Below are 18,777 nucleotides of genomic sequence, written 5' to 3' on the forward strand. Positions count from 1 at the left end.
CCGAGCGGGAGCTGGTGACTGTGTCTACCTGTGTAACATATATATATACTATATATATAGTCCATTTACTACTACTACTATCAGAGATAAATACTACTCACTATACTAACATAGAAAACTACAGTCTTATCAATTTCTTGTTGAACATCTCATTCACATAAGGTTATAGCATCTTCATTCACCTATTTGCCTTGTCCGTATGTGATATTTGAGGGTAGTTAGGTAGTAGGATGTAGGCAAATGTAGCTGAATGATGTGCTACACCTTCCCAGGTCATATACATAAAGAAAGGAAAATGAAAAGAATTGCTCATGAGGCATCATAATATTTTGTTTGCTATGTTTTGACATAATATTATAATGCCTGTGGCACAGCAATTTGTGATGGTCCTGGAACCTATTAACACTTGCCACAAATGTCTTTCCTATCCCCTCCAGTATAGTCCCTGGGACTTGCATGATGTTTTGACCCTTAGCTGGGGTAGTGAGGCACCCATGGTTGTCAGTTGGGAGGCCCCCATCCCCTTATTTTCTCCAGTGTCACTTAGCACTTTTTGCACCTACTACTATAATTCACTGCATGCTGCACTGGCACTAACCCTTGAAACAGAAAGATTTCAGGAGGTCAGTGGTAGGGTAGCCCTAAAGGCAGCATTTGCTAGGTGAATGATAAGTACCTCAAACCATAATGCTTTAAAATCTCTTCCTATTGCCCGTTCACTATTTTCCTTGGTCATGACCCAAGAGCATTCTCTAGGGGGTGGTGGACTCCCAGCTTGACTTGCAAGTGTACATGGCCTACCGTGGTGTGCCTTCTTCCTTCTTTTCTCATTTTATTTTTCATTTTCAATTTTTTACTTGTGTTTGTATATACTTTTTTGCATATTATTTTGTTTACACTTTTGTATGCAGAAAGCCGCCGGATCTGGAGCTAGAAGGATTATTTAAGCGACACTTCACTACTGTAGAGTTCTTCCAGGGATCCATAATGAGTCCCATAGACCTACAACGTGTCAAGGTGAGTTCATGTGTAGATAAAGGGGTGTGGTCAGGGAGCTGCCACAACTCACTTGTGTCCACTACTTCTGCACAGCCACCACTAAGCCTAGGCATCATCCATGAACATACACCACATTTACCATGCTCCTTTTTCAGTTACTTCTCATCCTTACGGGTGGTCCATTTTCTCTCGTGATGGATTCAGCAGTATATATAATTTATTATATGCAGTTATTTCTTCTTTATTTATTTGCTGACTAGAATGAATAAGGTTAGAAGCACTAAAATATACTTTCTAAAACTGTATGAGCTAAACATATAACACTTTTCTGTACTGTAGATGCTTAAACCACACATTACACCACTGTAGGAATGGTTTATTTGTTAGTCACCATAAGTCTTTGTTGGCCAATGACAAAGCTCATTAATTAAGATCAATTAGTGAATGACACATGTAGTAGGACTGTTATCAATGTTGTTCAGTGTGGGACACTAAGTAGAGCAAGTTGAAAATGTTTAGAATATGAAACACTTTTCAGAGTCAGAGCTATTGTATTTCTTATGATATGCACATTGCCATCTATAGCACACATGGTTATCATGAAGCAAATGCTTTAAGGTTAGTGTAACAACTTATAAGTTATATCAGCGTCAAAGATTAAGACTGACGAATACCATTTATATCAGCTTCAGGCCTGATAATGATAGTGCTAAGGTATCCGTACTGAAATACTGTACTATAGTATTCATGGGTCTCTCACTCAAACAGTCAACATCCGAGAGGTATTGATGTTAGATCATGTTAAAAATGTGACATAAATCCATGTTCTCTTTTCTTTAGATCGAGTTTAAGCCAGATTTATAAGTTAGCATTGAATTTACTCTTGTTATTTTTTTTATGTATAGGTTGGTGCACAATACTTAATGCTATATTTCTCTGTCCTTTCTCTCAATTCCATCTAGTACTAAGTTACGTTTGTATCTGTAAAATGCATTTTATAGATATATTATATATATAAAGCAGAGTACAATACTGTACATGTGAACAGAAAAGTATATGCATATGTATACATATGTACATACAGTATTCATATAAACTACAAACTCTCTTACTTTTACTTATGATTTACTACTGCTTGGGACAGACAAGCCAATTGAAGAGTAAATTTTAGAAACATGTAACAAGGTGGTTAGATAATAAGCAAGACCTTCACTAAGGATCATCCAATTTCTTACTTGCCAGCTTAGTTTTTTTTTCAAACAGGAACTGTATTTGTTGTTCATATCCATTATCGTTTTCTTATATACTTTCCTTAATATGTTTCCTTTGACTATTTGTTTACATTTTTGGAAAGTTCAGCAAATTAAAAAGCTAAAGTCCACTGATTTGTATTTTTAGACTCACTGTTTGTCACTGGAAAGTTGGTCTTTAGTTTCTGTTTTCTTCTTTTCATGCTCAGCCTCAATTTTCATTAGAAATCAGTGTACATACATTGATTTCCTGATGCAGCTGTGCGTTTATGTATGTGTGTGTTTGTTGTGAGTTATGTACATTTACCAGATGCTCACACTAATGTCATATTTACTACAATTTTATTCATAGTATAGTTTAATCTTGATGTATTTATATTCTTAAATTGTGTACATTCATTACAGTAGTTACGTGTGGCTGGTATTCTGTTGTTCTTTGAGTGCCGATGTTGCACATTAACCAGTCTCATGGCAAATGCTTTTGGTAGTTAAACATTTTGTTAGTTTCTCGTTTTGCCTATTAGTGCTCTGTTTATCCCTCTGCAGAATAAGAATATGTAGTACTACAATGTCCCCTTGATCAGCGCATTTGAGCCTTAGAGATGATGAGGGCTATGCAACATATTTATGGCCTTCATCATCAGGGACCTCAAAACTTTGATTCCAGAAAGAATATCTGTGAAGAGTGCAAGGGCTGATTGAGTGACATCTTTTATGACTTTGGAGTTAGAAAAAATCAGCTGCACCATCTCTAGTGACTAGTTTGTACACCTTCAAGAGATGAAAGCAAGTTATTTCTGGTTTATTTAAACCTAGGATAAACCCTTTAATATGAATCTGTTCTTTGAGAATCAATGTGAACCCTGACAGGAGAGAAAAGAATATGGCTGCAACCCCAATCATCCTCTCTGGTTGTTAAACATCTTGGGTATGAAAGACGAGAAAAAAGGGCTTTTGACAAGTGAGGCATGGAGCTACCCTTGTTTCATTAGGTGCCATGCATTATGGAACCACCACAATTGCTTTAGCAGTTACATGCTTCTCGTAATCTGCCCCAACAGGTATTAATGCATAGGTAAAAGTAAGAGGTTTATATCTGTAGGGTTTATCAGGGGGTATTTTGACCTAATATTACCGACATCAAACTCCTTGGATCTGTTGAAAGTTTCATCTCAGCAATTTTCTGCATTAGGTTTCTAGCCCATGCTCATACTTTCACAGATATTCATGGATGTTTTCATATTTGGCATTCATAGTTACCTACTTGTTATTGTAACAACGATTTTTATGCATTCAACTTACCTGGCAGATATATACTTAGCTATAGACTCCGTCGTCCCCGATAGAAATTCGAATTTCGCGGCACACACTACAGGTAGGTCAGGTGATCTACCGCCCCGCCCGCTGGTGGCGGAATAGGAATCATTCCCGTTTTCTAAGACAGATTTTCTCTATCGGCCGTGACAGCAACATTGTTGTTGTTACTCGTGATTTGATTTTCGTGTTTTTTCATCGCTATTGATCTTCTAAGCCGGTTATTTTGGTGACGTATTGGAATCTTTGGTTTGGCATACTCTTTCGTGGACTGTTTTTTGGACTTGGTTTTGGATATTTCTCATGATGTCGGATTCTAGCTTTACGGTTAGAAGACAGTGTGTAAATGATGGGGATGCATGGTGAGGCTACCGAAAGCTTCGGTAGACCCTCACACAGTTTGTAAAGGGTGTAGAAGGAATGGAATGTTCAATTTCTAACACCTGTGATGAATGTGTAAATATGATAGAAGAATGGAAGAATTTAAATTCATAATTTAAGGAAATTAGATATGGATAGGGCTAGGAAGGCTTCCTCCAGAAGCGTAAGTAGGTCTCGCTCTAACGAGCCTATTAAATTAACACCTAACCCTAAACCTCTATCTTCTTCCTCTAGTACTAAGACTGCAAATCCGGCAACGGAAATTAAATTGCAGATCTTAAAGCTGCGCTACAAAGGATGAAACGTCAAATGCTGACGTTGAAAGGTAAGCACAGTGATAGTGAATTAAGTGCCCTAGTCCCATGCAGTGGAGGGTGCGTCTGATCGGCTCTGTCTCGCTCCCAGGCCTAGACCTCTTCCAAGCTCACAGGCCCAGAGGAGAAGGAATGTCGAAAGCCTTACGGAGGTTACGGAGAATCCCCACCGATCAGGCGTCCCCTCGGCAGATTCTGTGACGACCCGAACTGCCAAGGATCGCTTATCGAAAAAGCATCCTAAAGAATGTTTTTTTCTTCTTCAGATTCTTCACCGAATGTAAGGGGATGGAGTTCTGAGGAACTGTCACGCCCCTTAAAGAGAAGTTGGAAGGCTCCAACTTTAGATTCAAGCCCTGAGCTTTTCTCCGATCTATCACCTTGTGAGAAGAAGAAAAGGAGATTGGTTCCTAAACGGAAATCGGAGTTTCCTTCCGCTTCTAGACATCCCTCACCTGAATCAGGAAGGAGAAAGAGAATGCTGCTGCGAAAATTGATCCTAAATGTGCAAGGAGCAACTTTTCGGCCTTAGTAGGAGTTTTTTACTAAGGAAACTCCCAGGAGAAAGGACTCTTTCCTTCCTATAAAGAAGACGAAGGGAAGGAAAGAAGAAACGGAAGTTTCGGCTTATACTCAGAGGAGTATGAAGAATGCGCCAAAAACGCCAACCTGGCGCAATGCGCCAGATGCGTTTGAGACTCCATACGAGTCAGAAGAGCCAGAAGCGCCAGATGCGCCATATGCGCCATATGCGCCATATGCGCCAGAAGCGCCAGCATGGCGAAATGCGCCAGAAGCGCCACCCTGCCGAATTGCGCCAGAAGCGCCAGATGCGCCAGAAGCGCCAGATGCGCCAGAAGCGCCACCCTGCCGAAATGCGCCAGAAGCGCCAGCTTGGCGCAAGGAATCACGAGCGCCAACCCGGCGCAATGAGCCACAAGTGACAAATAAGAGACGGACTTCTTCCAAAAGACAATTAAGCCAAGAGGATTTGTTTAGCTTTCGGAAGGATAAACCTTTACCTGACAAGGACTCTAGTTGTCGCACAAGCGGCCGTATTCCTTGTCAGGACATAGGTGGTTCCGGAGAAAGCGATAGGAGAGGACATCCTTCGTCTGACAGGAGAGAAAGGTGTCGCACAAGCGGCCATCGCTCTTGCCAGGAGAAGGATAAGGTCGTTTTGCAGGATCAACCTATCTCTCGTAGGGACGCAAGTTATCGCACAGGCGGTCGTCGTTCTTGCGAAAGTGGGGTGGATGTTGCAAGAGGCCAGTCTCCTGATGGAAATAAACAATCATCTTCGGAATTGGATTTGGAAGAGATTTCGGACTCTGAAGATCACTCGGCTCCGGGTTTGTCAGATTACAAGACGCTGGCAGCCCTCTTACTTCAAGAGTTTGGGGACTCTTTAAGCCCGACTGCTCCTCCTTCTTCAAGGTCCTTATTTACAAGCACTAAGGTCCCGAAACAATCATCTTTTATTTAAAATGAAGCCAAACCAATTTCCCATGAACAAGGCTCTCCGATTTCGTAGGAAATTGGTTGGAATCCAAGGAGAAGGCGGGGAAGACAGTCTTTACCTGCCCTCCTTCTAGAACGATCAGGAAAGCGAAGGGAATTTGGTACGAGACGGGCAAACCACGGGGTCTTGCTCTACCGTCCACTGCCGAAGCCGATTTTTTCGAATCTGGTAGATTCGTCTAGGGACAAGCCTTGTCATCAGCAAAGATCACATGGGGGACTTCTGAGATGGACCATCTCCTCAAGGGATTGTTTAATGTCTTAGAAGTTTTTAACTTCTTAGACTGGTCCCTTGGGGTGTTGGCACAAAAAAGAACACAAAGAGAAGGAACTTCTCTTAGTCCAGAAAGGTCCTTCATAGTGTTCTTTCCTGTATGGACAAGGCAGTTCAGGATGGATCAGGAGAGGTGGCCTCTCTGTTTGGAACTGGTATTCTGAGAACGAGAAGTCTTATTTAGCTCTTTTCTGACGAAAGCAGTTACTCCTACTCAGAGGTCATCTCTTCTGTATGCTCCTCTGTCGGACCAATTGTTTCCTTCAAATTTGGTAAAAGATATTTCTCATTCTTTGACAGAAAAGGCCACACAAGATCTCTTGCCCAATCTGCAAAGAAATCGAGGACTACTTCGGGTCCTACTAAGAGAGAGACTCGGGCTCCTCAACAGCCCTTTCGAGGGAGTACCTCGGCCAGACCCTCTTTTAAGAAGAGAGGAGTGCAGAAGAGAGGTAGGTCTTCCTTCAGACCTATCAAGAGAGCGAAATGAGACAACAGTCCTTCAAGCACCGGTAGGAGCCAGACTCGGAAATTAAATTTTCGAAGAATGGGGCTCGGAGACAGGCAGAAATTTGGTCCCTTTCCGTGGTAACAAAGGGATATATGATCCCCTTTCGAGACAGACCTCCCTTGACTACGAACCCGAGGGAACTGTCAGCCCAATACAGGGACCCTGCCAAGAAAGAAGCATTATTGCAACTGGTAGAACAGATGTTGCAAAAGGAGGTCATCGAAGTGGTTCGGGATCCGCATTCCCGAGATTCTACAACCGTCATTTTCTGGTTCCGAAATCCTCGGGGGGTGGAGACCGGTCCTGGATGTGAGCGCATTGAACCGATTTGTGGAGAACACAAAGTTCTCTATGGAAACATCAAAATCGGTTCTTGCGGCTCTTCGTCCAGGAGATTGGATGGTCTCCTTAGATCTACAAGATGCATACTTTCATGTCCCCCTGCATCCATCATCGAAGAAATATCTCCGATTCATGATGGCAGGGGAAAGTATACCAATTCAGAGCCCTATGCTTCGGCCTTTCAACGGCCCCTCCCCTCAAGTGTTCACGAGGCTAATGATGAATGTTGCGAGATGGCTTACATCTAGAGGGGATAAATATATCCCTTTATCTGGATGATTGGCTAATAAGAGCAAAAATCGGAAATTCAGTGCTTGAAGGACTTGGAGAAGACTTTGAACTTGACAAAATCTCTGGGACTGCTCGTGAACCTCGAGAAATCACAATTGATCCCCAGACAGAACATAGTCTATCTGGGGATACAGATGGATTCTCGGGGTTTTCGGGCGTTTCCATCTCAAGCACGAATTACTCGAGGGCTTAGAAAAGATCTCGAACTTCTTAGGGAAAGAACGGACCTCGGCGAGGGATGGCTCAGTCTGCTGGGCACCCTTTCCTCGTTAGAGCAGTTCATTTCCCTGGGAAGATTAAATCTCAGACCTCTGCATTTTATCTAAAAGAGGATGTGGAGTCAAAAGACAAGGAGACTTGTCAGACGTTTTTCCCATCCCAACAGGGGATAAATCCGACCTAAAGTGGTGGTTAACCCCATTAACAAGGAACGAAGGGTGTCCCTCTTGATTCGGAACCCTCACCGATTGTTGTTTTCCGATGCCTCGGAAACAGGTTGGGGAGCAACACTGGGTCCAAAGGAAGTAGCAGGTATTTGGACCAGACAACAAACTACTCTGCACATCAATGCGAAGGAACTCCTGGCAATTCATCTAGCCCTGGAATACTTCGAAGCGGAAGTCAGAGGGGTGGTAGTTCAAGTCAATTCCGACAACACCACAACTCTGGCTTACATCCGGAATCAAGGGGGCACTCACTCTTTCTCTCTGAACGAAATAGCGAGAGCTCTATTAACCTGGACAGAGGAACGGGGCATTATTCTGCGTACAAGGTTTGTCCAAGGAGAAAAAAACCTAAGGGCAGACAGGTTGAGCAGAAAGAACCAGGTTCTCCCGATAGAGTGGATGCTCCACTCAGGAGTCTGCAGACAAATATGGTCACTCTGGGGGAGACCCCAGATCGACCTGTTTGCCACGTTCCTCTCCAGGAAAATAGACAACTTCTGCTCGCTAGAAGAAGATCCCAGAGCCACAGCGACGATGCCTTCCTCATGGATTGGTCAGGCAATAGATGCATACGCCTTTCCCCCATTCAAATTGCTGGGGAAGTAGTAAGGAAATTTGTGGCATCGGAAGGAATGAGAATGAATCTAATTGCTCCCTTTTGCCTTCCCGATCTGGTTCACAAGAGGGACTGGAATGGACGGTTGGACTTCCCCAGATCTTCTACCACACATGACAAGATCTGCTCAGACAACCCACTTCGAGAGGTTCCACAAAAACATCCAAAGTCTCTCCCTAACTGCCTTTCGACTATCGAAAGACTGGTCAGAGCGAGAGGCTTTTCAAAGAAAGTGGCAACTTCAATTGCTAGAGCCCGCAGAGCCTTCTTACCCTGCGGGTCTACCAATCGAAGTGGGAAGTGTTTCCGTAGATGGTGTAGGTCGAAGAAGCTGTCCTCTTCCAATACCTCTGTAACCGAAATCGCGGATTTTCTCCTCTTCTTAAGAGAAGAAATCCAAATTGGCCGTATCAACTATCAAGGGATATAGGAGCATGCTCTCAGCTGTTTTTAGAAACAGAGGGCTGAATCTCGAGAATAATAAGGATCTTCATGATCTCATCAGATCTTTCGAGACTAAGAAATTGAGATCGTCGATTCCCCGAGTTGGAACCTGGACGTTGTCCTAAAGTTCTTGATGTCGACAGGTTCGAACCTATAGATAAAATCTCATTCAGAGATCTTACTAGCAAATGCATATTCCTGTTGGCTCTAGCAACTGCTAAGAGGATCAGTGAATTGCATGCTTTGGACTCTCGGGTGGGATTTAGAAAAGACTCGGCTGTCATTTCTTTCCAGGATCTTTTCCTAGCAAAGAATGAGAACCCTTCTAAACCTTGGCCTAGAAGTTTCGAAGTCAAGGGACTCTCTTCTCTAGTAGGAAGAGAGTTGGATCGGTCCCCTCGGTCCTTTGCCCAGTCAGGACCTTAAAATTTTATTTAGAAAAGAAGACACAGCTTCAGGGTATGTCGACAAGGTCTTTGTGTGTTCGGTAAGAAACCCCAAGAGACCTATGTCAAAGAACGCACTGGCATTCTTTGTCAGAAATGTAATTACCGAAGCTCATAGGAATTGCCAAGAGAACTCTTTAAAGCTGCTGAGAGTGAAAGCTCACGAAGTCCGGGCTGTGGCAACTTCCCTTTCTTTTACGAAGAATATGTCCATGAGAAACATTTTAGCAGCAACTTATTGGAGGTGCAATTCAGTATTTGCATCCCACTATTTAAAGGATGTTAGAATAACATACGATAAATGTTTCGTCTTGGACCTTATGTATCAGCGGATACTATGCTGGGAAATGGAGCAGACGCTGATCCTTAAATTTGTTTTTAATATTTTTAATAATTAGTTTTAATATTGTTGTTGAGTTGTGGGTTGCTTGAAAGGATGTTCGGGATGACTCCTTTCAATCGTAGTACTAACCCCAATGAGGATCAGGTGATCGGGATTAGTGTCGTGCTCTATGATCATGCCAATAGCAAGGTGTTTTGTCATGTAGTGGATAGGACCCCATTGACAAAGATCCTAAGGTTCTGAAGCGTAAGTGGGTAAGACCCCTGTAACAGACCATCAAGAACTCTTAGCATGAGGTCACTACCTCGCTGAGGCTCTTGAAGCGATACAGGCTCCTAGGCAGTAGCCATGAAGTCTTTCGCTAACACAGGTAGGAATCAAGGTTTTTAATTTTATTACCTACAACATATGTTGTTTCCTGTCTATTTCAGTAGATTAGCTGTCTCTTACCCTCCGCCAAAGGTGCCAATCAGCTAAGTATATATCTGACAGGTAAGTTGAATGCATAAAAATGTTATTGTCATGATACAATAAAGTTTTATGCATACTTACCTGGCAGATATATACGGTGTATGGCCCACCCGACCTCCCCTCAGGAGACAGGTGGAAGAGAAAATCTGTCTTAGAAAACGGGAATGATTCCTATTCCCGCCACCAGCGGCGGGGCGGTAGATCACCTGACCTACCTGTAGTGTGTGCCGCGAAATTCGAATTTCTATCGGGGACGACGGAGTTTATAGCTAAGTATATATCTGCCAGGTAAGTATGCATAAAACTTTATTGTATCATGACAATAACATTTTCAATGGTGCGCCATTTGAGGTCATCTATCGAGGTGAATGTGCTGACCAAACCTAATATTGCTGAACTTTTGGTTGAAAGTTGTGGAATTCTCTCCATACTTTTGTTTTCCACAATCACTGTCATCCAGCCTTCATGATTTGGTTCTATTACAAAATCTCAAGTTAGACCATTCCCTTTTTCCTTCCTCCATTTTCTTTTCCTTTTATCAAAGAGAATAAGCCTTGAGTACCATTGTCTTGATAGTATACTATATTTTTCCGTAGGAACATCCTCAGCTTTCTCTTCAGGGCCAAGGTCTTGTTCAGTGGCTGTATATTTTAAAACATGATTAGAGAACAGGTATCCAATTCTTCATCTGGTACATACGTAATTACAAAAATATACATATGAAAAGTAGCCTACAGTGTCGGATTCTTCATATTCAACCAGCATATATTTACTACTTCTATATGTATTTATAAAAATGTTAATGCTACACTTATACAAATTTTATTGTCATGCTAACATTATTTCAGTGTATAAATCTCAGATTACTGAAGGCTGAAATTTCATCATTTATAGAAGGCAGTTAAAAGTTAGGTTTGATTTTCAATTGAGTGTTTTATCAACCTTTATCCATTTTTAATATTGAGTTCATTTTACTTTTACATGACTTGAACAATGCTCTGTCTAAAAATGTCAAAATATATGTTAAAATATATGTGGTGGTGGTGTTGAGAACAAAGAGTTCCCCTGGATGGTTGTTTAGGTGAAGTCTGGCAAGGCTTGGGAAGTAAGTGTACAGAGTGTGAGGGTGGCAGCATCCCTACTGTGGTCAGGGTCGCAGCTATTTGCTTATTATTGTCTTCTTGTAGGCAGCACCAGTGGGGACATAGTCTAGGTGGATTGAATAACTTATTCTAGTTTATATATATCTATATAAATACATAAATATGTACGTATTGGGTTCTCTGCTCCTGTGATAAAGGAGTAGTACGTAACTATGTTCATAAGGCTTCTTGTAACTTCTTTTGAATATTGTTTTGTATTGTTTAATAAATCACACCATAAACTCACTCCCATGCATAAATGTTAAATAAATTTTGTATGTTTAAACTAAGTACCCTAGTCATCTACTTCATACATAACTAATATTAGGAAACATGTTTTTATTATGTTTTAGTCAGTAGTATTGTATTTGAACTGAGATTCAGACTCTCAGCATAGTACTACTGTAATGCATATTCACTATAAAGACAGTTTAAATAACATATACGTATTAAAACACCGATTTCAGCAATAAAGTGAATCCCCTCGACTGCGTTGTCCTCGCTGGTGTGAAGATGATTGAAGTAGATTCCATTCATGTCTTAGATTGTCAAAGTTGGTTCTGTTTTTCTTCTTCTTCTTCTTGCGGTCACTAATCCCCAGTTGCCATCGCCTACCCAAAGAGAAAGACTTAACAAGGTCCAGTGACACATTATCACAGTCTTCTGGATTCTTGTATAATGCATCTGAAAATTCAGCCTTTCATCTTCCATTGAAACTCCACTGTTCATTCACTATCTATACTTCCATATCTTTTGGCAAGACTTTCCCGAGATAATGAGCGTCTCCTCCTAATGTCATCACAGATGTTATTTTGCAAGCATTGGTTTTCTGTTTTTACAAGGATATTATTTAAATAAAATGAACACAAAGAATAGTAAATCCACTATTAGGTTAGTTTGTTATAATAGACTGGCACAGAGTATCCAAGGAAGGATGTAATACTAGGTCTTCTTAAATTAAATTTGTTAGATATATTCAGATATTTTAAACAACTTCTGTAACTTTATGCATCATTTTAGGTATGTACCATTGGACTTTATAATTGAACTTCAATTGCTCTAATAGATACAGGCAGCTTTTAATCTCTTTTAGAGTTACTGTTCCATGTTTATCACCCATGTTTTCAATTCTGAGATAGTTACTGATAGGTAGACAGTATTTCAGAGTGTAAGTGTGAAACCTTTCAACTTAATTGAGTTCATGCAGAGAGTGAATGCTTCATGGCACAGGGGAGATTAGTGTAGTACTTGTGTATAGGTTTTGGATGTTATTTTTCTTTGTGTTTACCCAACATTCAGTATGAAAGAAATGTTTACTTTGTTATATTTTAATCAGATTTTTGTTCATTAAGAGGAAATGTCTCAAGGCTTACAGCTTGCTTTTTGAATTTTTATGACTAAAGGTGCATTCATTCAACTAATTTACTCACGCTGTACGTATGTACATACATATAAAAGAATAGAAATGATTGACACCTGTTTTCAGTTTATGTAACCAAGAGTCCATTCCTTTTAACTTTTTTCTTTTTTCATAAAATGTTCACAAGTATCATTTTGCTAGTCATCATTCTCTTCTATGTATTGTCATCAGCAATCTTTTTTTTCATAAAGTTCTTTATTCCTATTTTCATCATCTTTTAACCCTAATGTTTGTGAATGCATTATCATTATTATTATTTGGACTGAACAGACTTTTGCACATAACAAACCTAAAGAGCAATTGACTTGCAAAGCAGCTTCCACCGAACAGATTGCTCATATGAGGAAGTAGAAACTGAGAGAAAGAATTAACATAAGAAAGGTAAAAGAGCAAATGCAGTACATAGTATGTACTGTGTTATTTGCATACAGTACAGAAAAAGCAATGCAAGTCAGAAAAACTAAAGTTTTGGTGCATGGTGGTTTAAAATACTAAAGTGCACTTACTAAAATGAACATAAATGTTTTATAATGGGATTACAGGAAAAACATTGCTCACATATTAATGCTATTTACAGTACTAGCAGTTTTTCCATCCTTCTGTTTTCTGCAAGGATCTATAACCAGCTTTACTTCTCTGTTAAAATTGTGCTGACATGAATATCTTTCTAACCAGTGAGACTTTGGTCCCTGCTGATCCTGATATATCATCATGAAGTTCAATGAAATTATGTCCATTTTAAGAGATTTATTCACATATTTTTTATCTTCAATTTCCTCTATTTCATCCAGCCATCAACCTTGTGACATGCATGTGGTTATTTTTATGTTCGTCTTCCATTGCTTTATTTTATTTTGCGCTCTGCCTCTCCTCTTCTCTGCTTCATCATAAATATTAATGACATCATTATGGAGGGTGATGGCATCACCAGAGTTTTATCATGAGGTCGTTTGAGTCAAAATGAACATAACAGAGGTTTTAGAAATACACTGTTAACACGTATCTTCTTAGTCATCACTTACTGAAGTTAGAGTAGGCCAACTTGCACAGTAGTTTTGGCGCAGCTTATTTGGTATTGAAATTGGTTTTATTTTCTTATTCGTTATTATTGATAGGTTGTGTGTCAGGATTTGATCATGTGATAGAAATTTCGCTTCATGGATTGCTTTGTACATGATACTTTTGATACTGTGAAGTGAACTAAAAACGAGGCAAGAATATAATAACTAGGCAGATTCTATGAATTTGATTTGATATATTCAATTTGATAAGAAATGATACTTTTATTACATTCAAAGGAGGTACTACTCTTTTTAGATTGTCATCGGATGCGAATTGCAGTAAAAAAGTAAAATATTACATGCATATGTGCACGAGTATTTACATATTTTATGTAGTATATATAATGTATACGTATACCCAACCAAATATGAAATTTTCTTAAGACATTTGGAATTAAGAAGAAAATATTGATGCAATTAACTTCATTAAGATCTGTTTAATGTTACAGCACTACTAAAAAGTTGTACTCGTAGGTATCGTTACGATTATCTCCTGTTTTTCTATCTTGTATCCAATTTACTTTCTTCAGGCATAAGTGCCATTACTCATACTTTTATTATACTCGTATTATTCTTGGAGTAACCGAATGACAGCAAAAAATAATAATTCATCGCCCCTTAAACTTGATGTCCATTAAAAAAAAAATCCTGATTTTTGTGATAATGCCTTGACCTTTCTCATTTTGTTTAACTAATCAAAAGAAAAAATCAATTCAATTTTCTGCCTTTAGAGGCCAAACTAGAAATTATTTAATAAATTATATACATATTCAAGCACATGGTGTATAGTTATATGTACATAGAATACACATATACTGTACTGTATCCACATTTTATGTACAGAAAATTTAAGAACTTACTTTTGATAGGAATTTCATAGGTAGAAAATTCTAGTAAATTAAGTAAATAAACAGAGATACCATATTGAAAAGTTTGAATAACAACTGATATAACTAAACACATTTATGGCTAAGAATTTACTCATTTTATCACCATTCAAACGACCGAGTGATTAAAACTCTGTGACCTTTGGAGACTTTTGCTGAATGTTCCATGAAGAATAAAAGTTATCCTGACTTGGCAGTGGTAACTGTGTCTTCATGTGGGTGTTTGTTGCTGTTTTATAGGGTTGATGTTCCAACCAGCCTTTTATGGTGTTACCTGTCGCACTTGTACAGATGAGCGTTGTGTAACAGCGCATGGTTGTATTTGGTTGTCTCAATCTTGATCCTTTAATGTGGCCATGCGTTGTACTTAATCTTGCTTAATCACAGACTGATTTACTTTCTTTTGTGGTTGATTTTTTGCGCCTCTAAACTCGAGCTGTTCATTAATTTATTAGGTCCTTGAGTATGTAACTCTTAAAGGAAATTTGTGGAGCTAATTTTGCAATGCATTAGTGGTTGTGTATTTTGTTGCTTTATTCTAATAGCCATAAAATATTTGTTATACTACTTATATTGTCACATGTCACTAATATACATATATTATTGACTGGTCATCAGCTAGCTGTCTTTTAGTTACTGTATTGCAATGATTTCAATTTTCCTGATGTAAGGTAAAACCTCAGTCGAAGCATAATTTTTATGATTAGCTTGTTGCATACTTTTCAATATACGTACATTTAAAACAAATTAAGATGGCACTCAGCCCTTAATACAGTCCGTATCTAATTTTTCGTAAACAAACTAGTATGAGTTACTACTTTGCCACAGAATAATTCTTGATAAATTAAGAATTTTGTGGAGATAATAAAAAAAACTATTACCTTTTTTGGACCACAAAACTGGTTGCCAGTCTGCAATCAAGCAAGTACATTTACGACACATTTACGGTGCTGACCATGCCGTGTAGATCCTGTTGTTGTCTCCCCGGGCCGCTCGTTGTACCTCCTTTACTCTGTTCAAAACCTGTCATATGAACATAGGATTTCATTGAATGTCGTAGCCACTGCCAAAGTATGTCGAGTGCCATTCAATGCTAGCTGTAGACCAGAATTACACAAAAATATATTTTGTTAAAGTTTGACTTTTGAAAGTGAATATCTTGCACTGATGTATCTATGGGAAGTTGAAAATATCTTGTAGGTACCATATGTTTGGGAAAGGATGTTGTACTTTCATGTGCAGACTTTAATTAAAAAAAAAATAGAACACTCAGTGTAATTCGACCTTCTGGTGGCAAGTAGCATCTCTTTTCTGTACTTGTAATCACCTACAGAGATATCAGCTGATGCTAATGCTGCTTAAATGGCTGGTATTGTGTGGTTGTGTCACTGTATTATCACATACCAGTAATAATCGTACCATTATGTGTTTTTCTCTCAGATGTGGTTGATTATGTTCCTCTTACCTACGCTGATCTGTTGTGTTGCTGTTTTGAAAATTAAGCCAATGTTAATTTTGTTTGATGTAGAGGGACTCCATTTTATAAAAATACATTGTCTCATTTTTACAGAAAATTATTTATTTTGCCATCATTTTAACAATGGTATCTTTACTCAAGATTTTTGAAGACTAAAATTTTTTTTTTTTTATTAGAATGCAGTAGGTCAATTTCATACTTTGAAAATATTCAGCCTTAGCTGTACAGCCACAACTGTTTAGATTATTCATTGGTTTACCTCATGTCAAGTTTTTGGATAATCATTTTCATAAAAATCCAGAATGGACCACTTGCCCAGAAATCTTTGATGGTATTAATATTATGGGATTAGTTGCTAATCCTTCATGTAGATATTTTATATACCTTTGTAGATTTGTTTATAAAACGTTTGAGCTGCTTTCTTGTCGTACTATAGGCCTGTGGCTTTTAAATTAATTTAGCCAGTACTGTAGGGTTGATAACTTTCATCAGTAATCTGATGGCACTGGCAGCCATAATCCTGCCATTATTAGAAAATGTAGGTACTCTATATATCTGAAGGGATCTTTTAGTTGCTAATTGTATGCACCTAACATAGTTTTCAAGAAGAGATTTCTTGTGATATAGGGTTAGCAGACAAAGCATTAGCTTACCGTTACAAAAGTTAAGAGCGTAACTTTTGTAGGGGGGCTATTTGCCTTGCAATTCTACTATAGTAAGTGGTTTAGGGCCGCATAAAAGTGAAGTAGCATCGGCCAAGGTAGCAGCCCTTAACCCCCTTCAAAAAGCCAGAGGAAAAGACTTGTTACCTTACTTTTCACTGGGGCCAGTCGTCGGTGGTAAGTAACAGTCTTTGAAGATAATGGAACCCTCTGCATGTTGTGCATGTGCATGTTGCATGATCCCATGAAACCCTCGTGAGTAGACGTAGACCCCCCCCCCCCTCTTTGAATCCTCGACACAGTACCTAGCATGACTTACCCCTCAGTCAGTCATTAGGAAGCTAATTGATCATTGTGGAATGAATTTATGTCTAGTTTTTTTTGTAAACAATATCTTACTGAATACCTCGGTTATTTTTTTTATCCTATCTTTGATATAGACTACCCTTTAAAATACGGATATTTTTTTTATATTTGTAAACAGATTTGCATTTATGTGATCTATTTTTATCAGTTATTGAACATGCTTGTATATATTTAATTTGATACTGTTGTATCAATATTAACTTATTTAGATAAGTCGTCTTATTTCAAGTATTGTACTTTATTTCACATTTTAACTTTTTGGTATCTTGCCATTGTTTATTTGAAAAATTGATATACCAGTATATGACACTACTTGGAAATACCCTTGAGAGATAATCCTGTAATATCTGAATATATATTATTACACGAGCGCTATGAGATAAAAGTCAACCTATACTGCTGATGGATATAACACCCATTTTCCTCCCGGAATCAGCTGTTGTGCTTGTACAATAATTCTGAGCATATTGCTTGATATATTTCACATTTTACAGCATAATTTCACTGTTTGCTCATTTTGATATATGAATTATTCTAGACTTACTTTTAAAGGATTTAGAAATTTAGTATGAAGCATTACTATATGTAAAGTAGTATTTGATACAAAACTGCAATATGTAACAGTATTCAGTGTAAGAATCATGCATTTCAGTAGATTGGAATAACATGTAAAGGTTTGCCTTTCCTGGTTTAAGAATTTCAGATCTTTTTAAAGTTAAAAAAGGTTTTATTTCAAATGCAGTACACATAGTAATTAACTGTTTATTTTTTTTTTTTTATTGAAAGTCACTCTACTGTTGTGAGTTACTGATTACAGTAATTTTTCTTATGCACCAAACTTGAAAATCTAGAATTGAGAATTTTATGTCTCTGAATTGTGCCTTGTTATCAGGACAGATATGTTTATTTCCATATCTTCAAGTTAAAAGAATAGCTGTTGTTTTTTTTTTTTCATTTTATTATTTCACCTTGTTGGTCTGTCCACAGTTTTTACAGTCAGTTTTTGTTTACTTAGAGTTTGTTGCATTCTGCTTATTTTAACCCTCATTCTCTTGTCCTGTGCAGTTCAGTGCAGTGCTGTTTCTGATGCAAATTTGAACAGCAGTGATTAATGATGCTTGATTTTTCATGCTTTGTTTTGCAGTGTGTGAATCGGTTTTCATTTCTGAATCAGAATAAAAACAATGCCACCTTTAGTTTCCTTTGCTGCTTTCAACATTAATATACTCTTTTAGAGGGTTTTTATTTGAATCCATTCAGCGGTGTTTTCCATTGGCAGTACATGTGACACCAACAGTCTCATCGCTTTTTCAGAAACTGTGATGTTAATTGTCTCCATGTGTACGTGACAGGTCCATGAAGCCGATGCGTGCCTAGTCCTGGCCAACAAATACTGCCAAGATCCTGATGCTGAGGATGCTGCCAACATCATGAGAGTCATCTCCATCAAAAATTACTCTGATGATATCAGAGTCATCATTCAACTCATGCAGTATCACAATAAGGTTAGCTTCTCGCGTCCTAAAGTAGATGCTGTGTATGTAGCCCTTGTTTGATATTACTAATGGGTGTACATAGTTGTATTATATGGTAAATCAGGTTACAACTATTCAGTATTATTTTATATAGGACATCTGAGGACATTTTGTAGAGCATAATAATAATAATAATAATTATAAGCCTTAAACATATGGGCAGTACCAGCAATCATCAGTGGAGCGGACGAAGGTTGAACTCTGCAGCATAGCCTAGAAAACTAGGAAACATGACAGTACACAAAGCACTACACCCAAGAGCAA

General features: G+C 38.6%; 1 protein-coding gene across 32 annotated transcripts in view; it reads left to right on the forward strand.

The window, feature by feature from the left end:
• LOC135207952 (calcium-activated potassium channel slowpoke-like) overlaps nt 1–18,777 on the forward strand; it is a 488,829-nt gene that overhangs the window by 375,636 nt on the left and 94,416 nt on the right. For 25 of the 32 annotated variants that reach the window (XM_064239971.1, XM_064239940.1, XM_064239939.1 and 22 more), the window contains 2 exons: nt 912–1,017; nt 18,331–18,483. In XM_064239971.1, the coding sequence (XP_064096041.1) occupies nt 912–1,017; nt 18,331–18,483 (259 nt within the window). The remainder of the gene's footprint in view (nt 1–911; nt 1,018–18,330; nt 18,484–18,777) is intronic. The other 7 variants (XM_064239943.1, XM_064239947.1, XM_064239942.1 and 4 more) reach the window with 1 other exon arrangement.

This window comes from Macrobrachium nipponense, chromosome 34 (assembly GCF_015104395.2).
Source record: "Macrobrachium nipponense isolate FS-2020 chromosome 34, ASM1510439v2, whole genome shotgun sequence".
Lineage (NCBI taxonomy): Eukaryota > Metazoa > Arthropoda > Malacostraca > Decapoda > Palaemonidae > Macrobrachium > Macrobrachium nipponense.